General features: G+C 42.4%; 1 protein-coding gene across 2 annotated transcripts in view; it reads left to right on the forward strand.

Annotated features, from left to right (window-relative positions):
• Window positions 1-19293, forward strand: part of CEP78 (centrosomal protein 78) — a 67087-nt gene that overhangs the window by 16351 nt on the left and 31443 nt on the right. For both annotated transcript variants that reach the window (XM_083186144.1, XM_083186145.1), the window contains exons 4-8: window positions 1545-1617; window positions 9427-9530; window positions 13264-13438; window positions 14995-15108; window positions 18550-18614. In XM_083186144.1, the coding sequence (XP_083042270.1) occupies window positions 1545-1617; window positions 9427-9530; window positions 13264-13438; window positions 14995-15108; window positions 18550-18614 (531 nt within the window). The remainder of the gene's footprint in view (window positions 1-1544; window positions 1618-9426; window positions 9531-13263; window positions 13439-14994; window positions 15109-18549; window positions 18615-19293) is intronic.

The following is a 19293-nucleotide window of genomic DNA, read 5'->3' on the forward strand; positions in this document are numbered from 1 at the left end:
CACTCGCGGTCCATACGCTCAGCATCTTCCCGCATTCGGACGGTGTGAGCGATCCGTACGGTAGGCGGGGCTAAGAACACTCGGTTCCTGTCTGAAATACGAATCCGTCTGAATCAACTAGAATAAGGGCCACAGTGATGGTTTCATACACACACAAGTATGATGACCGAGTGCCTCTTTAAAAAGTCTCTGTAGGAAACTCTGCAGGGTGGTTTCAAAAGTAGAGTAATACTAGAGGCAGTGACCAAACAGATGGGTACAGTGTATGTATACTTTGGGAATAGTGATGGCAATTATTTATAAAATTGAAAATCCAGATAACCAAACTATCTTTATCTGAAAATATGCTTCTCTCTGATTTATGATCATCTGATTTATTTCCCTTCAGAAGATGACTGTACATGTATACATTTATCGTCTTACTGTGTAAATGGAGCCCTGATGAATCCTTCTATTTTGTCTCAGTATTGACATACATGATGGGAGATGTATCAAATCTTTTAAAGATAACTGTTACATTTTTGTTCATAGAAGCCAATCAAATTGTAGCTTTTATAGAACATAATAGATCAGTATTTGTTAAACAAGTGCTCTTTAGTGCTGCTGTAGGCTTCAACTATCATGTGACACTTTGAAGAGGGTGCAAAGTATTGGTCAGAGTCACAGCTGTGCCACCGTTCGGATTCCTGGCTAGAGTCATGTAAGAACCAATTGGTCTGCTTCACATCACACTCGTGCTGAACTCCAAGAGCAGCAGTAGCGCAGCCATGATGAGAACATCACGAAGGTGCTGAGTTGACCGAGGTGTGCCATATAGTGAGTATGTCTGACCGGCTGGACAAGTCAGAAAGTGCTGAGTCCAATCCAGACTCAGTCAGATAAACATGGCCAGGGTGTACATGTTTGATTTTGTACTAGCATAATTAGGTGGGCACTGGTGGCACACAAAGTGGGTGCTTTCTTGTACATAAATCAAGAGGAACTCTGGCATAAATAGGGCATGATGGGGCACTCCATATACAGTATAAGGTCTTGGAAAGCTGTTATGCCATATACTGTATAGGGCTATGAAGGGGATCTGATACATATTTAAATGCATTAAGTGGCTCTGGGCTGGCATATTGGCATATAATAGTGCAGGACTCTTTTATTACAGTAGAACAAAAATGATTTAAAATCTGTTAAACTGCCTGTAACCCTATTACACCAATCCCTGGCCAATCTTCAAGATCATGCCACCTGTCCATATTTGGCAAACAGAACTTTCCCTGTTTTGGCTCCAGGGAAGACACACGGTTGATATGGCCTTACTAGACGATAGCTACAGTAGAATGTAATTGTTTGCTATGGGCATCCAGGTCCGCCTTCTTTGTAAGGTTTGATTCATGTTCCCCCCCCCTCCCCAATAGAGGTGTGGATGGGCATTAGCCTTTTATTATTTAGGATACTGTATGTATTACTCTGTTTTGTTTTTTGTTTTTTTCCCCTCCTGTTTTAAAAATATTAAATTTTGATTTTTCTTTGTGGTATTTTATTTGCTAAAGGGTTTGGCTGCCTCATCCTCTTTGGAGAACTTGTCTTTACCATACTGTTCATGTGGAGATGAAGGATTGGAAAGTAAGTAGCAAAACTTGGATATTGCTTTACCTTACTTCACTTTTTACATATATTGGTGATTTGGGGGCATATGTAATACTGTTCAAGTTTGCTGCATGAGCGGAATACCAGGCAAACATTTTGAAACATAAAAAAAGTGCCTTGTAAATGATTGCCGCTTTAAAAAAAAAAAGTCTAGCATCCTGCACCTACAACAAACTCGGACACTGTCATTTATAACCCTTTACCTTTTTATTCAGTATTTTGTTTTGGTCTCAAACAAACTGAGACTGCTGTATTTGGTCAAACATTTAATGAACACACACACACACACACACACACACACACACACACACACACACACACACACACACACACACACACACACACACACACACACACACACACACCTAGTTTATTTATTTACCCCTCCCCTATTCCCCTCAGAGACACACCTGCAGAGTCAGTCGCCAGTCACTGCCTCACACAGCGATGTATGGTATCCTGATCCTGGGTCAACAGTCACTATTGGTGGAAAGTGACTAGGTCGACAATGACAAAAGGTCAACATGTACATGGTCGACACTCAAAAGGTCAACACAATTTTTTTTTTTAGTTTAGACCGACTTGGTTCATACTTTACTATCCAAGTGTGAATAAATGGAGAATATAATTGTGTGCCAAGCATAGAGAGGCATGCGAGGGGATGTGGTACACTTAATCGGTGTCCATGTTGACATTATGCCAAAAAAAAAACCATGAAAAACTTGCGTCGATCTTGTACATGTCGACCTTAAGCTTGTTTTGACATTATGTCGTGGTCAACCTAGTGACTATCGACCTAGACATTGTAGCCCCGTTATCCCAGAACCGCTCTGTCCCCATGGGAAATGTCAATGGGCCTGGATTTAGACCTGTTATCAAGGCTGCAATTTTTGCGAATGGACAAAACCATGCTGCAGTGCAGGTTGGGCAGATGTAACGTGCAGAGTTATTTTGTTTCTATGCAGGGTAAATACTTGCTGCTTTTATTTTTTTACACTGCAATTTAGATTTCATTTTAAGCACACCTCGCCCAAATCTAGCTCTCTGCACATGTTTTGTCCATCTGCAAAAATTGCAGCCTGGCTGCATTATGGACCGTATCCTATTAGCCTTGATACAACAAGTTGCTATTTTTCCCTTTTTTATTTTTTTTATTTTATCAGGCTATACAATTAGGATCACCTAATTTTTAAAAGGCATAAGTTCTCCTGAAAACACACAGGTTCAGCATATAAAATGTGTGCTGCTAGTCTGTGTAGGTGTAATTCAGGGTGTAACTTAACACCAGTTTTATGCTGCATAGGAGGGGAAATAGTAATGCCTTGCTTTACCATACATCTACCATATTCTCTAGTCCTTGGTCAGAGAATTGTTGTACAGATGGTGTTTTTTATTTTATTTAATTTAGCAACAATGTACTGTATATCCTTATTCTTGATTCTCCAGTATTCCTGAACTCTGCTTATGAATAGCTGACATTTCCTTTATAAACGTTATTAGGTGGGTCAAAGATCTAATTTTCTACAGTGCCACTTTTCTAAATACTTAACCATTTATTTCACTTGCTTTCCATACCGGTGCCAAGTTTATTGTACCATTATGCTGTCCACAAAGTTAGTTAACACAGTAATTGTGCATAACAACCGGACGGCATTATTTTGGCCCTGCTTAATCCAATTATTGCACCTTGCTGTATTACTTATTTGAATTAAAATGATGCAGATTGAACAAGCAATGGACACAGTGAGTCATTCGCCAGCAGTATTTCCTCCAGTGATCTGCTGCTTTTATTTTGAGAATTTAATTTTTCCAGTTCCCTCGGTTGCTGTGAAGATTAAAGCATATACATTTTAAATATAAATATACATTTTTCAATCCACAATTAGCTGTTTTATGTACTTCACTATGTGATTTAATGAACTTTCAATGAAGTAAGATATTTATGAAATGTAACGGTATCCAGCAGATTTGTGTGTTAAACATTGATATACTGTACAAAGAAAGAAAAGTAACCAGCGCTACAAGTGTGTTCTTAAGAAGTTCAGTTATCATTTTGCTTGTAGATATCCTTCACTTTATAATCTTTTACAGGCACACCAGAACCAGACTTACTTTTATAGTTCAGTCTCCAATGCACATAAAAGGTATCTTTGTCTTAATTCTACATACACATTTTCAGATAAATAAAGAATAACTTTATTTTTTAGCCATGCATACATATAGCATTTTCTTTTTAGGCAGTTCTCATATAGACACAATATTTCAAGATTGGAACTTACATTTTATGTCAATCTTGCATGCACCTCACAGTGGGGGTTATTCTAGTTCACTCTTTCTCAGAAAATCCTTCTTAGATGGACAAAACCATGTGCACTGCAGGGGGGCAGATGTAAAATGTGCAGAGAGAATTAGATTTGGGTGAGTTATTTTGTTTCTGTGCAGGGTAAATACTGGCTGCATTATTTCTACACTGCAATATAGATCTCACTTTAAAGTAAAATCCCACCCAAATCTAATTGTCTCTGCACACTTTACATCTGCCCTCCCTGCAGTGCACATGGTTTTGTCCATCTAAGAAGGATTTTGTCAGAAAGAGTGAACTAGAATAAGGCCCTGTATCTTTAAATTCCCGCTGAGTGAGCACGTCCCTCGGTTAATGCACATCCAGACAGAGCATGTATCCGTATTTGTAATTTTTTCCAAAAATACAATGTTAAAATCCAAAAATACACTGCTAAAATAAGGGAAAAAAATTAAAACCCATTGAGTGCCAAGTGAATTTGTCAAATTTGGTGTGAAAATTGCCAAGCAAGCATTTTTGTTCCTCCATAATGACCTGTAATTTTTCCCTTTTTATATAGGAAATATAATAATTTTGGTACTTGTGTATTTTGGCGGCACCCATCGCATCGCATACCATATGGTATGCGATGCGATATCGCGCGATATTGTACAATGCCATACAATTTTTAAAAATGTTAAATGCACCCCCCCGCCACCCCCCCACTATAAACGTGAACCCGAAGCGTGGCAAGCGCAGCGAGCCCACGAGGGGCGGCGGTATGCATCCTCCGACCTTTTCATACCCCCACTATCCACGTCGGCGTGGAGTTGAGAATAGAAAGTCTGGCGAGCCACCGAGCCCGAAGCGTGGCGCGCGGACGCGGATACCTGTGAAGGCCGCGAGGGGACTCCGATACCTGTGAAGGTATCCGCGTCCCCTCACGGGGCTCGCTGCGCTCGCCATGCTTCGGGCTAGGTGGCTCGCTGCGCTCGCCACACTTTCTATTCTCAACTCCACGCCGACGTGGATAGTGGGGGTATGAAAAGGTCGGAGGACGCGTACCGCCGCCCCTCGCATGCTCGCTGCGCTTGCCACGCTTCGGGTTCACGTTTATAGTGGGGGTGCATTTAACATTGTAAGCACCCATTACAGTGCTTAAAAGCACCCTTTAGGGTGCTTATACAATCTTTCATCGTATAGGGGCCAAAAATCGCGTCGCATCGCATGCCATCGGGTGCATGGCATGCGATGCGATTAAAACATCGCACGATGGAAATCGGGGGCGCCGATTTTAATACACAAGTACCATAATTTTTTTACACAATATTTTTATTTGAATTTATATAACAAGTGATGCTGGCATTTTTAGCAGATATATTGCGCATCTAGCACAGAGATGTTGTCACTCAAAGGGTTAAAACTGGACACCAGACAAAGGAAACGGACAGTTCTTATGTCTACCTGTGTGTTGAGCAGCTCCTTCTGTGCTGCAGTCATGATCGGAGCTTGCTGGAGCAAATGGTGCGGCTTCTCCCATCAGTGTCCCTCTTGGTCCCGTACTCTGCAGTGCAGCGTCAATGCGTTTCGCATAGTAAGCTATCCTTTTTCTAGAATAACTGCTACTGCCAACAGAGACAGTATTTGGCTCCATGTTTTCTTGTAGCCAATCCAAGTTCCTAAAAAGTGTCTTGATTTTAATTACAATTTCCAACTTTATACATCTATAACACATCTTTAAAATAAATATTAGTGTTCATTTATACTTATATATTTATTATTTTCTTAATTTTTCTCCCCCAGAAAATAACACCATCTCATTAAACAAACTATGTAATCTGACCAAGTTCTATACGTATACTTGTACATTACCTGTCAAAATTACCGGTGCATGAGATGTAACCCATTATTTATGTGTGTATTAGTGTACAACAATATATGTAACCTGTCAATTTTTTTATTTTTAACTGTATTAAAGATGTGTTATGGATGTATAAAATGGGAATTATAATTAAAGTAATCTCTGTCTGGACTCCACGTGCATTAACCGCAGGATGTGCTTGCTCAGAAAGGATTTAAAGATACATCTTCTTTCAATGTCTCTTGCACCTCACAGTAAGTTACAATCCATGAAATATTATGTCTCTATGGTAACTGCCTAAGAAGAAACTGCTATATGAATGCGTGATTGAAGATCAAAGTAGTGGTGCCCACACACAATACGATTCTCAGATGCATTTTAAACTTTTTAGTTAAAAACACATCGGGTGGTAAATTAATGACTAATCTACTGAAGGGACGACACCCTTACTCCATAATTAAAACCAATATGAAGGGATAATGGCAGCCCACTTAGGAAAAATGCTGATATTGCTGATGTCCTTAAAAATTTCTACTCAAAATTGTATGGCCCTTCCTATATAGATGCAGATAAGAAAAAAGCCTTCTGGGACACTATTCAATTACCCCAGCTCTCAGAGTCTCAGGCAGGATCTTTGATGGCCCCGATATCAAAGGAAGAGATCCAATTAGTGATAGCCTTTAAAATTCTAAGGCCCCGGGCCCCGACGGGTTCTCAAACACATTTTTTAAAATACTTTCCTCCAAGGTTACAGATGTGCTTCATAAGGTCTATAATGTCATTCTATCAGGCTTACCCTTACCAAAGTACTTCAAATCTGCAGTAATTAAGGTCCTCCCAAAGCCGGGCAGAGATCGGGAACTGCCAGCATCGTATAGGCCTATTTCTTTATTGAATTCGTACTACAAAATTTGGACCGAAATAATATCAAATAGACTGAAGTTGATTGTCCCCTTAGTAATACATGTAGACCAGTCAGCATTTATCAGGGGACGACAGTCGGTTACCAATATGCGAAAGGTCCTGTCTGTGATACAATGGTTGGAAACAGCGAATAGCCCAGAAACAAATGTCATTCTTTCCTTAGATGCCAAAAAGGCATTCCATCTTGTTTCCAGGGATCATTTGTTTGAGACTTTGTCTAGATTTGGAGCGCCAAAATAATTTTATATTACTTATTACCTCATCATATTTCGAACCAGAAACCCAGGTATTGGGCAACAGTTAACTCTCTTCTTCTTCCTTTACTGTCAGGAAGGGGACAAGGCAGGGATGCCCACTGTCCTTTTTGCTGTGGTTCTAGAACCTCTAGCAATATGATTGTCAGCTGCCACAATTTACAGGGATAAAGATTTGTAAAATTCAAACCAAAATAGCACTCTTCGAGGATGACATGTTGCTTTTTATATCGGATATCAGAAAAAATTAATTTGCAAATTTAAGCAAATCCAACATTTTATTCAAACTATGCCAGAGGCAATGCCACCGGATTCGGAGACGGACCTCATTAAAATTCTACTAACATTGACGCACACTAGCCGCTGTTGGTTGCAGGACTATTTCAGGGGCCTCCAGGTGTTCCAGTCCCAAAAACTGTGGGGCAACACTTTGAGGAAATGGTCGCAAGATATTCCTGAACTTACTGATCATGAAACATTGATCAGAAATAATCAATTGACATTTAAATATTTGTACTAGGCCTCATTGCAGGAGGTCCACCTAAAAATTCTACACAGAGCCTATATTTCACAAGCTCAAAGAGCACATACTGTATGGGTGGGGACAACTCTAGCAAATGTCCTAAATGCTCAATACAGAGCGCATCTTATTTCCATAATGTGTGGCAGTGTCGTAAGGTTGCCTTTTTTGGAATAAGGTGGTCTCTTTTATAAACAAAACCTTTTCAATTTCTGTCTCCAACCACCCGATTTCATGCCTTTTGGCCAATTACAGTATATGGAGTCTTGGGCCTAGAAAACAAGAAATTGTTCCTGCAATCACAGTAATTCTTACCATAGCCACTAAATGCATCCTATGTCACTGGGTAGAAAAACGAGCTCCCTCCTTGATGGAGGTTACTAATAGATTACTGAAAGTTCTTTACTACGAACGACAGGCAACTTTGCCTGATGTTGAGCAGGGGGTCAGAGATATTATAGGAAATGGGGTTATACAGTACCTGGAAACTTTGAATGAGGACACACGCAAACATATTGACAAATTGTTTGAACATACTTCCTGGTTCCTGCTAAGAACTTTGGTGTCCTAATATTTCACATTATGAACAGGGTTTGTCTAGGTTGGGAGGGCTCTCTCGACGGATACAATTGGACTTCTATGACATGATTTATGGATATAAAGCATGATAAAGATTTGTTACCCCCTGTTTTGTTTCCCTATTGTATTTTGCTTTCTTTTACTCCCCTTTCTCTTTATTTTATATCTATGGTTTTTTTTTGTTATGTTTATATAGTTGCTTAGAGAAACCAAATGGGGTATCGTATGTCCTCTATGATTGGGACAGGTTTGTGAGTAGATACTCTCAGACAGGATTGGGAGTAAAGCAGGCATTTAGTCTTCTTAATACTACTCCATTTTCTTTATATCCATCTGTTTGCCTGAAGAAGAGGAGATTGACCAGAAGGCTTTATTACCGCTTTGAACTTTCTCACTAAAGATTGGTCTGCGTATTCATGGACGTTTGATTTACATGTCCTGCTTTTACTTTGTAAGATATATACCAATGTATTTACTGGTTTCTCTGCCACAGGGTTTTCTGAGAAAACTCAATAAAAAGTTTATTAAAACAAAAAAACATATTGTGGGTTATCCGCACGGGGGAGCGATGTTTTCCATCTGCGCATGCACAAAACATCCATTTGCATGCCTGCGGGGCAACACGGTATGCAAGGGGGGGCGTTCTGCCATTCGGGTGGGCGGGCGGCGTTATATCCACATGCAATGCAGTGTTACATGTAAACCAGAATAACCCCCATTGTGTGGGCACCATTAGTTTTTAGTTAGTTAGTCATTTATCTGAAAATGTCTATGAAGAATTAAGACTAAGATACCTTTTTATGTGCATTTGAGACTGAACTGTAAAGTAAGTCTGGTTCTGGTGTGCCTGTAAAAGATTATAAGGTGATGGATATCTACAAGCGAAATTATAACTGAGGGGTGAATTTATGAAGCTTGGAGAAGTGTTATCTATCCCCATAAAGAACGTTAGCAAGGTGATAATGGTTCAGCCAATCAGCACTTACCTGTCAATTTACATATTGTAGCTGATTGGCTGAACCATTATCACCTTGCTCATAACGTTCTTTATGGGGATAGATAACACTTCTCCAAGCTTCATAAATTCACCCCTGAATTTCTGAATACCACACTTGTAGCGCTAATTACTTTTCTTTGTGTGACTCGCAGTCCAATTTAGTGTCACAAGTGGACTGTCTAAAGCTAACTAGCTGCTGTCAAAGGGCGCAGGGTTAATTACCTTTTTTTTTTTGCAATTTGATATAAAAACTAATTTTATATCCTGCCCTTGTGTAAATGTTATTTTATATGTTGGCTGTCATTTCATCTCATTGAATACTTTATTATATTTGTGTGTTCGTTAGGATGACCTTTTTGTTTTTTGCAGTAATCTTTCAAAGTGTGAAGAGTTCACCAACGATTAAAACAATCAATTTTTCGGGTTGTAATGTGACATGGCGAGGAGCTGCGTACATTGCAAATGTTATAAAGGTAATTCCAACCATTTACACAGGTATTCAGAAATACCCAACGTGAAAATTAACTTTTATCAAAGACTGAGGAGTATTGAATTGGTCTTTTTTTTATATCGTAGTTGAATAAATTGGACTGTATATTCAGCTGTAGGCATTTTCACGGGGGTGGAAAAGCGTGGGTGAAAAAAGACTAAAAACAGGGTGAACGTCACCACATTCTTGACCGAAATTGGTTGAAAACATGTGGATTCGCCGTTCCATTTGTTTTTTTTATCTGTTAAAAATTTTTCACCTTTTTTTATTTTTCAAAAAATCGGCACTATAATATTTAAATTCGATCTAAAAATGTCAAAGTGCAGCTTTTTCGCCTAGTTGAAAAGTGTGCACCAAGTGAATACTCCCTTGAATATGATATTCTTTTAAAATATGAAAAACAATATTCTCTTTGTCAGTGAGAGTTGTTACCTTGATTTGCTATGTCACTTTGTCCATTGTAAATGATAAATGATCTAGTTTTCAAACCATTATCGGCCATGTGTCGTAAAATTATATTTTAATTAATTTAAGGATGTCTAAAACAAAGCACATTTTTATCGAGGGCTGCAGCATGGCAATCGCTCCTTCTCGCTGGCATTGGCAAGTGTCACTGCCTCTATCGCCACGTATACACAGCACGTACTGTACCCGGCTTAAGATAATATTTTGATTGAAAAATTAGCAGATACAGTAGGACAGATTTCCCTTTAAAATGGAGACATGGTTGGTGCTCTGGTTAATACCCTGACAAAGCAACAGTGTGATGCACATTGGCATGTAGCTGGCCCGTAAACTTTTAATTTTGCAAATGTTAATGCAAATGTGAGCTAGCTAGGGACACAGAAGAGTTATAGGTTTATTTGTTATCAGTACTATGCAAACTGTATCATAAAAGTTTTATATCATCTCACACACAACCCAGCTGCATCTATAGAATGTTCTGAACAACTACAGGCCATTGGCATATCCCTTATGGGTGCAAAGCAGCGACGGCTGAGCGCGTCTATGTAGGATAGGGGGGCTCTTGGCACATATAAACATATACGTGTGATCATGTATGTAATATATGTGCTGGGTGGGACTTCTGGGGATTGGCAGCACTGTATAAGGCATGCTTCACACACTCCTAACAACCCCACCACCGGCCTCCTGTAAAACTAGCCAATGGGAGTCCGGGGGTGGGCTTCTGAGTATGTGAAGCATGCTGTATACAGCATTGCCGATCTCCTGGTAACCTTCCAGCACATATATTTCATATTTGATCACATGACTTTTTGTGTGTTAAGTGGTTCCTTTCTGCATTCCGCAGCATGGCCCTGTCAGACAGCATGTACAGACGACTGAGGATGTCACTGACGCACCAGAGCATGTATAGTCAAAGACATGGAGCATACACTCTAGATCACGGGTGTCAAACACAAGGCCCGCGGGCCAAATCCGGCCCGACAGACCTCGTCATGTGGCCCGCGCAGCCGCCGCCAGCCTCCACCTTTTATTCTCTTTTTTGAGAGGTTTTTTTTGCACTGCCGGTGGCCATGTTCCTGTGGTCTTTTAAGATGTCTGCGGCCACAGGAACATGGCCGCCGGCCTCCACCGCTACGTGGAGGAGGGCCCGGCAGCCTGTTCCCTCTTATCGAGGCAGTGGCAGACGCTGGGTGGGCACGTCGTGACGATGACGCCTCCCACCCACGCGTCTGTAGAGAGGGAGGAAGGCAGGCCGAGTCGGGGGGCCACAGCAGGACAGGCCGCGGCGCAGAGAGTGGAATTGAAATTACTGGAGCTGCAGCAGCAGTAAAGGAGCCTGAGGGATAAAATACAGTAAGTTACATAAAAAAAACAATATATCTGGTGGTGGTGTCATGGCATTACTTTTATATTATACAGGGGGAGCAGCCTGTGGTGTCATTATTATTGTACAGGGGGAGCAGCCTGTGGTGTCATGGCCTTATGCCATGACACCACAAGCTGCTCCCCCTGTATAATAATAATGCCATGACACCACAGGCTGCTCCCCCTGTATAATATAAAAGTAATGCCATGACACCACAGGCTGCTCCCCCTGTATAATAATTTGTGTCATGGCATTACTATTGTTATATTATACAGCGGGAGCAGCCTGTGCTGTCATTGCATTATTATTATACAGCGGGAGCAGCCTGTGCTGTCATTGCATTATTATTATACAGTGGCCCTTTGAGGGTGACCAAACTGCTGATGCGGCCCCCGATGAATTTGAGTTTGACACCTCTGCTCTAGATGATGTGAACATTTTGTTGTTCGAACCCCTTGATGGCTAACACATCCCAGCAGGCTCTGCATCAGATTTAGCATGGCCAAATAGCAAAACTGAAGCAGATCATGCTGGGATGTGTAGTTCAACAACAGCTGGAGTGTCACGGTTAGCCATCAAGGTTCTAACCTGTATGAATTGGCAAAATCATTTCAAATCTTGTCTAGTGTGTCCCCAGCTATATACTTTATTTTATGCAGACTGTAATTTATCAGAGATATTTACACAGTAAAATGCATTCAGCAACGCTTTGTCCAATATATGACCCTGATGAATATACATAATGGAACAGACTATATTATTTATTATATGTAAAATAATACATAATAAATATAAATAATAATATGTAATCTAATTATCTTGTACAAACTGCAAGCGGTTCTCTGCTAGCCCATGTTTTAAAATAGCATTAGTTTAAGATAGCTTCCTTAACACATAAGGCAGGCTCCCTGGGAACCTGCTCATGCCTGCAGTTCAAAGGCTATAACATTTACCCCTATACACCTTTCAGTCTGTGCTGCAAGTCAATATGCTGTAAAGGGAGGAATCATTTTGTATACTATATTGGGCAAAGTCAATAAAAAATATATAGGAGTTTGGGTGCCAATGGAAAAGAAAATACAACAAAGCAGATGATGGAATGGGATGGGATGATGAGTGAAAACAAATTGCAATAATTAAGTTAATATCTTACCTACTTATTAAATCCCCTATTTGTCTTTGAGGAAAAACTGCATAAAATGAATTGCATAATCATAGCCAGAAGTTCAAAAACATTCTTTCATTACAGCACCCTAGAGCGGTGGTTCTCAAACTGTGGGTCACGACCTTCTCAGAATTGGGTCGCGACTCCATGTTGCTGACCATCAGGCTGATGACTTTTCTAATCTCAGTCAGTGATTCAAGGAGTCTGAAAAGTCTGTTATTTTAGACTCCTCCTATCATTTTGTGCCTCCACAATGCTGCCATGTATGTGATGTGATGACCTGCAGTATCTTGCTGGGGTCCCCTAATTTTTTTTATTTTCTGATGGGGTCCCAGAGCAAAATAGATTGAGGACCCTTGAGTATGAGCATTTATTTTTCACGCCACCTGATGCCCACATTTCCTTATTGAGAAATTCAGAGATAAATATTAAAATAAGTAAATTGTGCTCACCTGCGATCCTAGGTTCAGTTTTATTGGTGGACATTGGTTTTGTCACATTGGTCACGGCAGTGGTTGGGGAAGCACTGATCTTGCCAATTACAATTATGAGCAAATTAAACCATTGTACACATGAAGTTATGCTTTTGAGTTTCCTAACTGACATTTATTGATTGGTTGCTCAGTTCTGAGAATGTGGAATTTACTGCTCTTTTAACCCAAGCCCTGTGGAGACTTTAGGATAATCATTTGTGTTTTGTATTTATTGTTCTGTAAGCATCAGGCAACCAGGAGACACAATGAAGCCTGGCCAGAGAGCCTTCGCTATAGAATGCCTGACCTTGACTGCATGACTGGATTGAGGCGAATCTTCATAAACTGCAATACCCTTGTCGGTGACCAGGGAGCAAAGGCATTAGCTGAAGCGCTTGAAGAGGACCTTTGGTTAAAAGGTATGAGAACATAAAATATTGCACTGAAGCTACTGCTATGTAATTGGGGTGTGGATCATTCGGTCGACAAGCATTGGGTCGACACCCCAGGTCGACATGGGTGTAGGTCGACATTGGGGTACTTGTGTATTATAGCGGCGCCCCCGATGTGCATCGCGCGATGTTTATATCGCATCGCATCGCATCGCATCGCATCGCGTAGCATGCGATGCGATTTTTGCCCCCTATGCGATGAAAGATCGTATAAGCACCATAAAGGGTGCTTTTAAGCACCCTAATGGGTGCTTACAATGTGAAATGCATCCCCACGCCACCCCCCCCCCCCCCCCCCACTATAAACGTGAACCCGAAGCGTGGCGAGCGCAGCGGTACGCGTCCTCCGACCTTTTCATACCCCCACTATCCACGTCGGCGTGGAGTTGAGAATAGAAAGTGTGGCGAGCCTGAAGCGTGGTGAGCGCACGCGGATACCTTCACAGGTATCGGAGTCCCCTCGCGGGCTTCACAGGTATCCGTGTCCCCTCGCCACGCTTTGGGCTCGGTGGCTCGCTGCGCTCGCCACACTTTCTATTCTCAACTCCACGCCGACGTGGATAGTGGGGGTATGAAAAGGTCGGAGGTCGCGTACCGCCGCCCCTCGCGGGCTCGCTGCGCTCGCCACGCTTCGGGTTCACGTTTATAGTGGGGGTGCATTTCACATTGTAAGCACCCATTAGGGTGCTTATACAATGTTTAATCGCGTTGCATCGCATTGTATGGCATTGTATGCCATGTACAATGTCATACAATTTTAAAATTGTATGACATTGTACAGCATCGCGCGTTATCGCGTCGCATCGCATACCATCGTATGCCTTATGGTATGCGATGGGCGCCGCCAAAATACACAAGTACCGACATTGGTTAGGTTGATAGGGTTATTAGGTCGACACAAGCCTTAGGTCGACTTGAGCAAGGACGACAGTCAAAAGGTTGCCATGGGGTTTTTCAGTTTTTTGATCCGAATGTCGACATGGACACAGTTTCAAGTGCTTCGCTCGCTGTGCTCGCGATGCTTCGGGCATGGTGCCCCGCTAAGCTAGGCACACTATTTTATTCTCCTACCACTCCCTAGTGGATGGTGGGGCATTAAATACCGCCTGTCGGCACATGTTGGCTCAAAACACAGTGAAAAACCCCATGTCGACCTTTTGACTGTAGACCTTGCCCATGTCAACTTAATGCTTGTGTTGACCTAATGACCTGTAGAGCTTGACCCATGTCGACCTTCCTGCATGTTGACCTAGTGGTGTTGACTTAGTTGTTGTAGACCAAATGACCGTATCTCCTTAATTGTTGAGTAAGAGGGGAAAACTTGCTTTCACTTCTGGATTTGCGACCTCTTTCATTCTTGAAAATTCATGTATATTGTAAATGTGTTTCTCTATCTGCACATGGCCCCACACCTGCCTTGCCTCTATCAGCACCCCTCGTTCTTTCTTATGCATCTGATTATAGGTGGGAGTGTTTGTGTATGTATATATAATATTATTATTAATTTGTATTCTTTTTAATAGCACTGGATATGCGCCAGTGTGGAATATCCAATGAGGGGGCAAAAGCCTTTCTCCATACCCTACAAACCAACACAACTCTGATGGTCTTGGATATAAGAAAAAACCCATTGATCGGTAAGTAATTGTTAGCTCATTTTAGGAGCTTAGCTTTTAGCTGTGTCTTGCAACAGTGAAAAACTGCTTGTTTCCTATGCTTAACATTCATGCTATCTGTTGTGCTTTATAAGTAGAATACAGGCATGACTTTATTTGAGATGTATTCCTCAGAAAAATGTACAACTAAATGAATAAAAACAATATGGTGCTAAGCTAGTCCATAGGAATGCCTAGGGTGCAAGGTTATACGCATGCTCAAGCAAATAGAATGCTTGGTACAAAGGGGTGTGACCAAATGTTTATGTTGATGTGACTGTTGCCTCCTTATAAATACCATGGCCCTCTGCGAAAGCTACCTGCCGCCAAAAGGGAGTGAAGCCACATTATCCTTGGAAGCTGGGTTGGTTATACCCTAGTCCAGGCATGTCCCAACTATGGCCCTCCAGCTGTTGTGAAGTCCCATCATGCCTTGCCACAGTTTTGCTATTAGAGAATGCTAAAACTATGGCAAGGCATGCTGGGATGTGTAGTTTTACAACAGCTGGAGGGCCGCAGTTTGGACATGCCTGCCTTAGTCATAGGCCTTTGGTACTATATATTCTCCACATCTTTTCTATTTGCCCTTGACTAGAAGTGTAAATTTAATATAGCCAAGCCATTTTTTTTTTGTGTCATATGGTGTGTACACACGGCAGATACTGCCGTGAGATGCGAGTCCTGACGCGATCAGATCGCATCGGGACTCTCATCTCTCGGCATGACAGAGGGGCACAATTTACACTATATAGTGCAGATCTGCACTATATAGTGTTGCCTGCCCTCTCTATCTGGCTGCCGATATGCGCTCTAGCCAAATCTAACCGTGTGTACACACTATAAGTATTAGTTATTATTATATATATATTTTTTTAAACTCATTTCTATTTCTAAGCAACATCTTTTTGTCTGTGTTATACATTGTTACGGATCGGTACAGAATGTGATTTATGCCCCTTTCCCACTGCAGGCTTTACACGGTAAAATGCTGTTTTTTTAGCCTTATTAAACGGGTACAGCTGCAGTGGGAAAGCTCCAGGTTGCTGTACCCGTTTAAAAATACTGTGTTTTTTTAAATGGGTAAAAAGCAGTGTTTTAACCGCTTAAAAGCCGTTTTTTCGGCAGTGGGAAAGGGGTAACCCATTACCCGTTAAAAAAAACAAAACGGCATGGGGTCCCCCCCACTGCCGTAACCAGCACCAGGCTGAAGGAGCCGGGGCTGGTATTAAAAAAATCAGGAAACCCGACAAATAGGGGTTCCCTGATTTTTTACAACCAGCCCCAGGCTCCAGGTCCGGGGCTGGTTCCCAAAATACGGGGTGCAAAATGACTAGGGGTCCCCCGTATTTTAAGAACCAGCCCCAGGCCAAACCAGCCAGCAGGGTAATGCCACAGCGGGGGGGACACTTATTATATAAGTTCCCGTGGCCAAAGCATTAACCCTACCGACCAGTCAGCCTGGCCAGGGGCCCTGGGGGAGTGGGGACCCCCCCCAATGAAGGGGTCCCCCCCCTCCAGGACTTACCTGACCAGGCTGAAGCCTGGTGCTGTCCCTGATGCCCCTGGGCGGTGGGCATCGGGCTGATGGAATGGTGTAAAAAATATAATAAAAACTATTGTCTTTTACTGATGAACTATGAGTCCCAGCAAGCCTCCCCCGCAAGCTGGGACTTGGAGAACCACAAGTCCCAGCCTGCGGGGCATTAAAGGGCCCGCTGGGTCTTGTAGTTCCACAGTAAAATAAATAGTACAATAAACACACTGACACACGTGAAAAATAAAAGTTTAATACATACATAACACATACATACTGATACTTACCTATCTTGAGCCCGTAGGTAGCCCTGGTCCTGATGTCCTGTGTCGTCTTCTGGATCCATGTCGACCGTCGCTGTCCATGTCGGCGATGGCGTCGGCGGTCCGGAGTCCGAAGAAATCCATGTGGGAACCTATGGAAGGAAACCATACTCACCTGTCCCAGGGCGACGTAGTCCAGGTAAGGGTCTTTGCAAAAAAAAAAACCGACACGCGAAACCAGCCCGGACAGCTGAGCCGCACGGTGTTTGTGTACATCGTGCGGCTCCGCCTCCCGAATGCCGCTATTGGCCGCCTTGCGGCCTAGCGGCCAATCAGGAGCCGCTAGGCCGCAAGGCGGCCAATAGCGGCATTCGGGAGGCGGAGCCGCATGATGTACATAAACACCGTGCGGCTCAGCTGTCCGGGCTGGTTTCGCGTGTCGGTTTGTTTTTTTGCAAAGACCCTTACCTGGACTACGTCGCCCTGGAACAGGTGAGTATGGTTTCCTTCCATAGGTTCCCACATGGATTTCTTCAGACTCCGGACCGCCGACGCCATCGCCGACATGGACAGCGACGGTCGACATGGATCCAGAAGACGACACAGGACATCAGGACCAGGGCTACCTACGGGCTCAAGATAGGTAAGTATCAGTATGTATGTATGTATGTGTTATGTATGTATTAAACTTTTATTTTTCACGTGTGTCAGTGTGTTTATTGTACTATTTCTTTTACTGTGGAACTACAAGACCCAGCGGGCCCTTTAATGCCCCGCAGGCTGGGACTTGTGGTTCTCCAAGTCCCAGCTTGAGGGGGAGGCTTGCTGGGACTCATAGTTCACCAGTAAAAGACAATAGTTTTTATTATATTTTTTACACCATTCCATCAGCCCGATGCCCACCGCCCAGGGGCATCGGGGACAGCACCAGGCTTCAGCCTGGTCAGGTAAGTCCTGGAGGGGGGGGACCCCTTCAATGGGGGGGGTCCCCACTCCCCCAGGGCCCCTGGCCAGGCTGACTGGTCGGTAGGTTAAGGCTTTGGCCGCGGGAACTTATATAATAAGTGTCCCCCGGCTGTGGCATTACCCTGCTGGCTGGTTTGGCCTGGGGCTGGTTCTTAAAATACAGGGGACCCCTAGTCATTTTGTCCCCCGTATTTTGGGAACCAGCCCCGGACTTGGAGCCTGGGGCTGGTTGTAAAAAATCAGGGAACCCCTCTTTGCGGGGTTTCCTGATTTTTTTTTTTATTACCAGCCCCGGCTCTTTCAGCCTGGTGCTGGTTACAGCAGTGGGGGGGGACCCCACGCCGTTTTTTTTTTAAATTCCCCCCCCCCCCCTCCCATCTTTACACTGCTTAAACGGGTTTTTAAACGGGTAAGTGTGAATGTGACAAAAACAGCTTTTAAACGGTAATTTACCGTTTAAAAGCTGCAGTGGGAAAGGGTCTTTATGGCTCTTACCCGTTTAAAGACCCGTTTAAAAAAAACGGGTCATTACCCGTGTAGGCAGTGGGAAAGCAGCATAAGAATACACCCAATAATGTAAACAAATAGCTGATCCATAATAAAGTTATGACCAGAAAATTCTATGGATTATATTGTGTCCCTATACTACTTTCTTTGCAGACCATTCATTGCTGAAGACTGTTATTGAAAGGGTACTATTGAATGCTCATGGGACAAATAAAGAGGTATGCTTTCCAAACTACGCTGTACAGCATTTTTAAATAATGTTTGTGCAATGGAAATGTTGTTTTGTCTTTTTAGATGAGGGTTGTTTTCCTAGTATTATTTAAAATCAAAACCAATTAACTGCACGTTATGAAGCTGCTGGTGGAACGTATAACTGTGTACTGTACATCTTGTGCTTTTTATTTATTTGCACTGTGCATTTTCCAGAACTAAGCTAAGGCAGGTACAGTGCATTCAATGCTGGTGACCGAATAGGTTTTCCTATTTGTTAAGGCTTTTTCACAAGGTTCAGTTTCCCGGCATATATGTTTGCACTTTGTATTATATAAATTGAAGTGCACACTGATGATACCTAGTAGGAAGCACAGGTACACTATATACATAGGGTATGACATAGAACTCTGCATGTGATTGTTTCATGCATGTGGTTGCAGAGTAGCATAAATAAATATACTGTACTTCCGTATCTGTATGAGGCTTTATATTTGCAATCTTTAAGTTACTGTCGTATAGGCTCACACCCTGATAATTATGTTGTTGCTTTTATTAGTAAGAATTTAATTTAATTTTTTTTTCATTTTTTTTATTCATAAATTTTTGACAACTGGTATACAGAGCAAAATATACAACAGTGCGCTTACAGAATTTCTGGGACCTATTAGTTGCTCAGGTCTAAGT

The sequence above is a fragment of the Crinia signifera genome, chromosome 1 (assembly GCF_055691185.1).
Source record: "Crinia signifera chromosome 1, ASM5569118v1, whole genome shotgun sequence".
Lineage (NCBI taxonomy): Eukaryota > Metazoa > Chordata > Amphibia > Anura > Myobatrachidae > Crinia > Crinia signifera.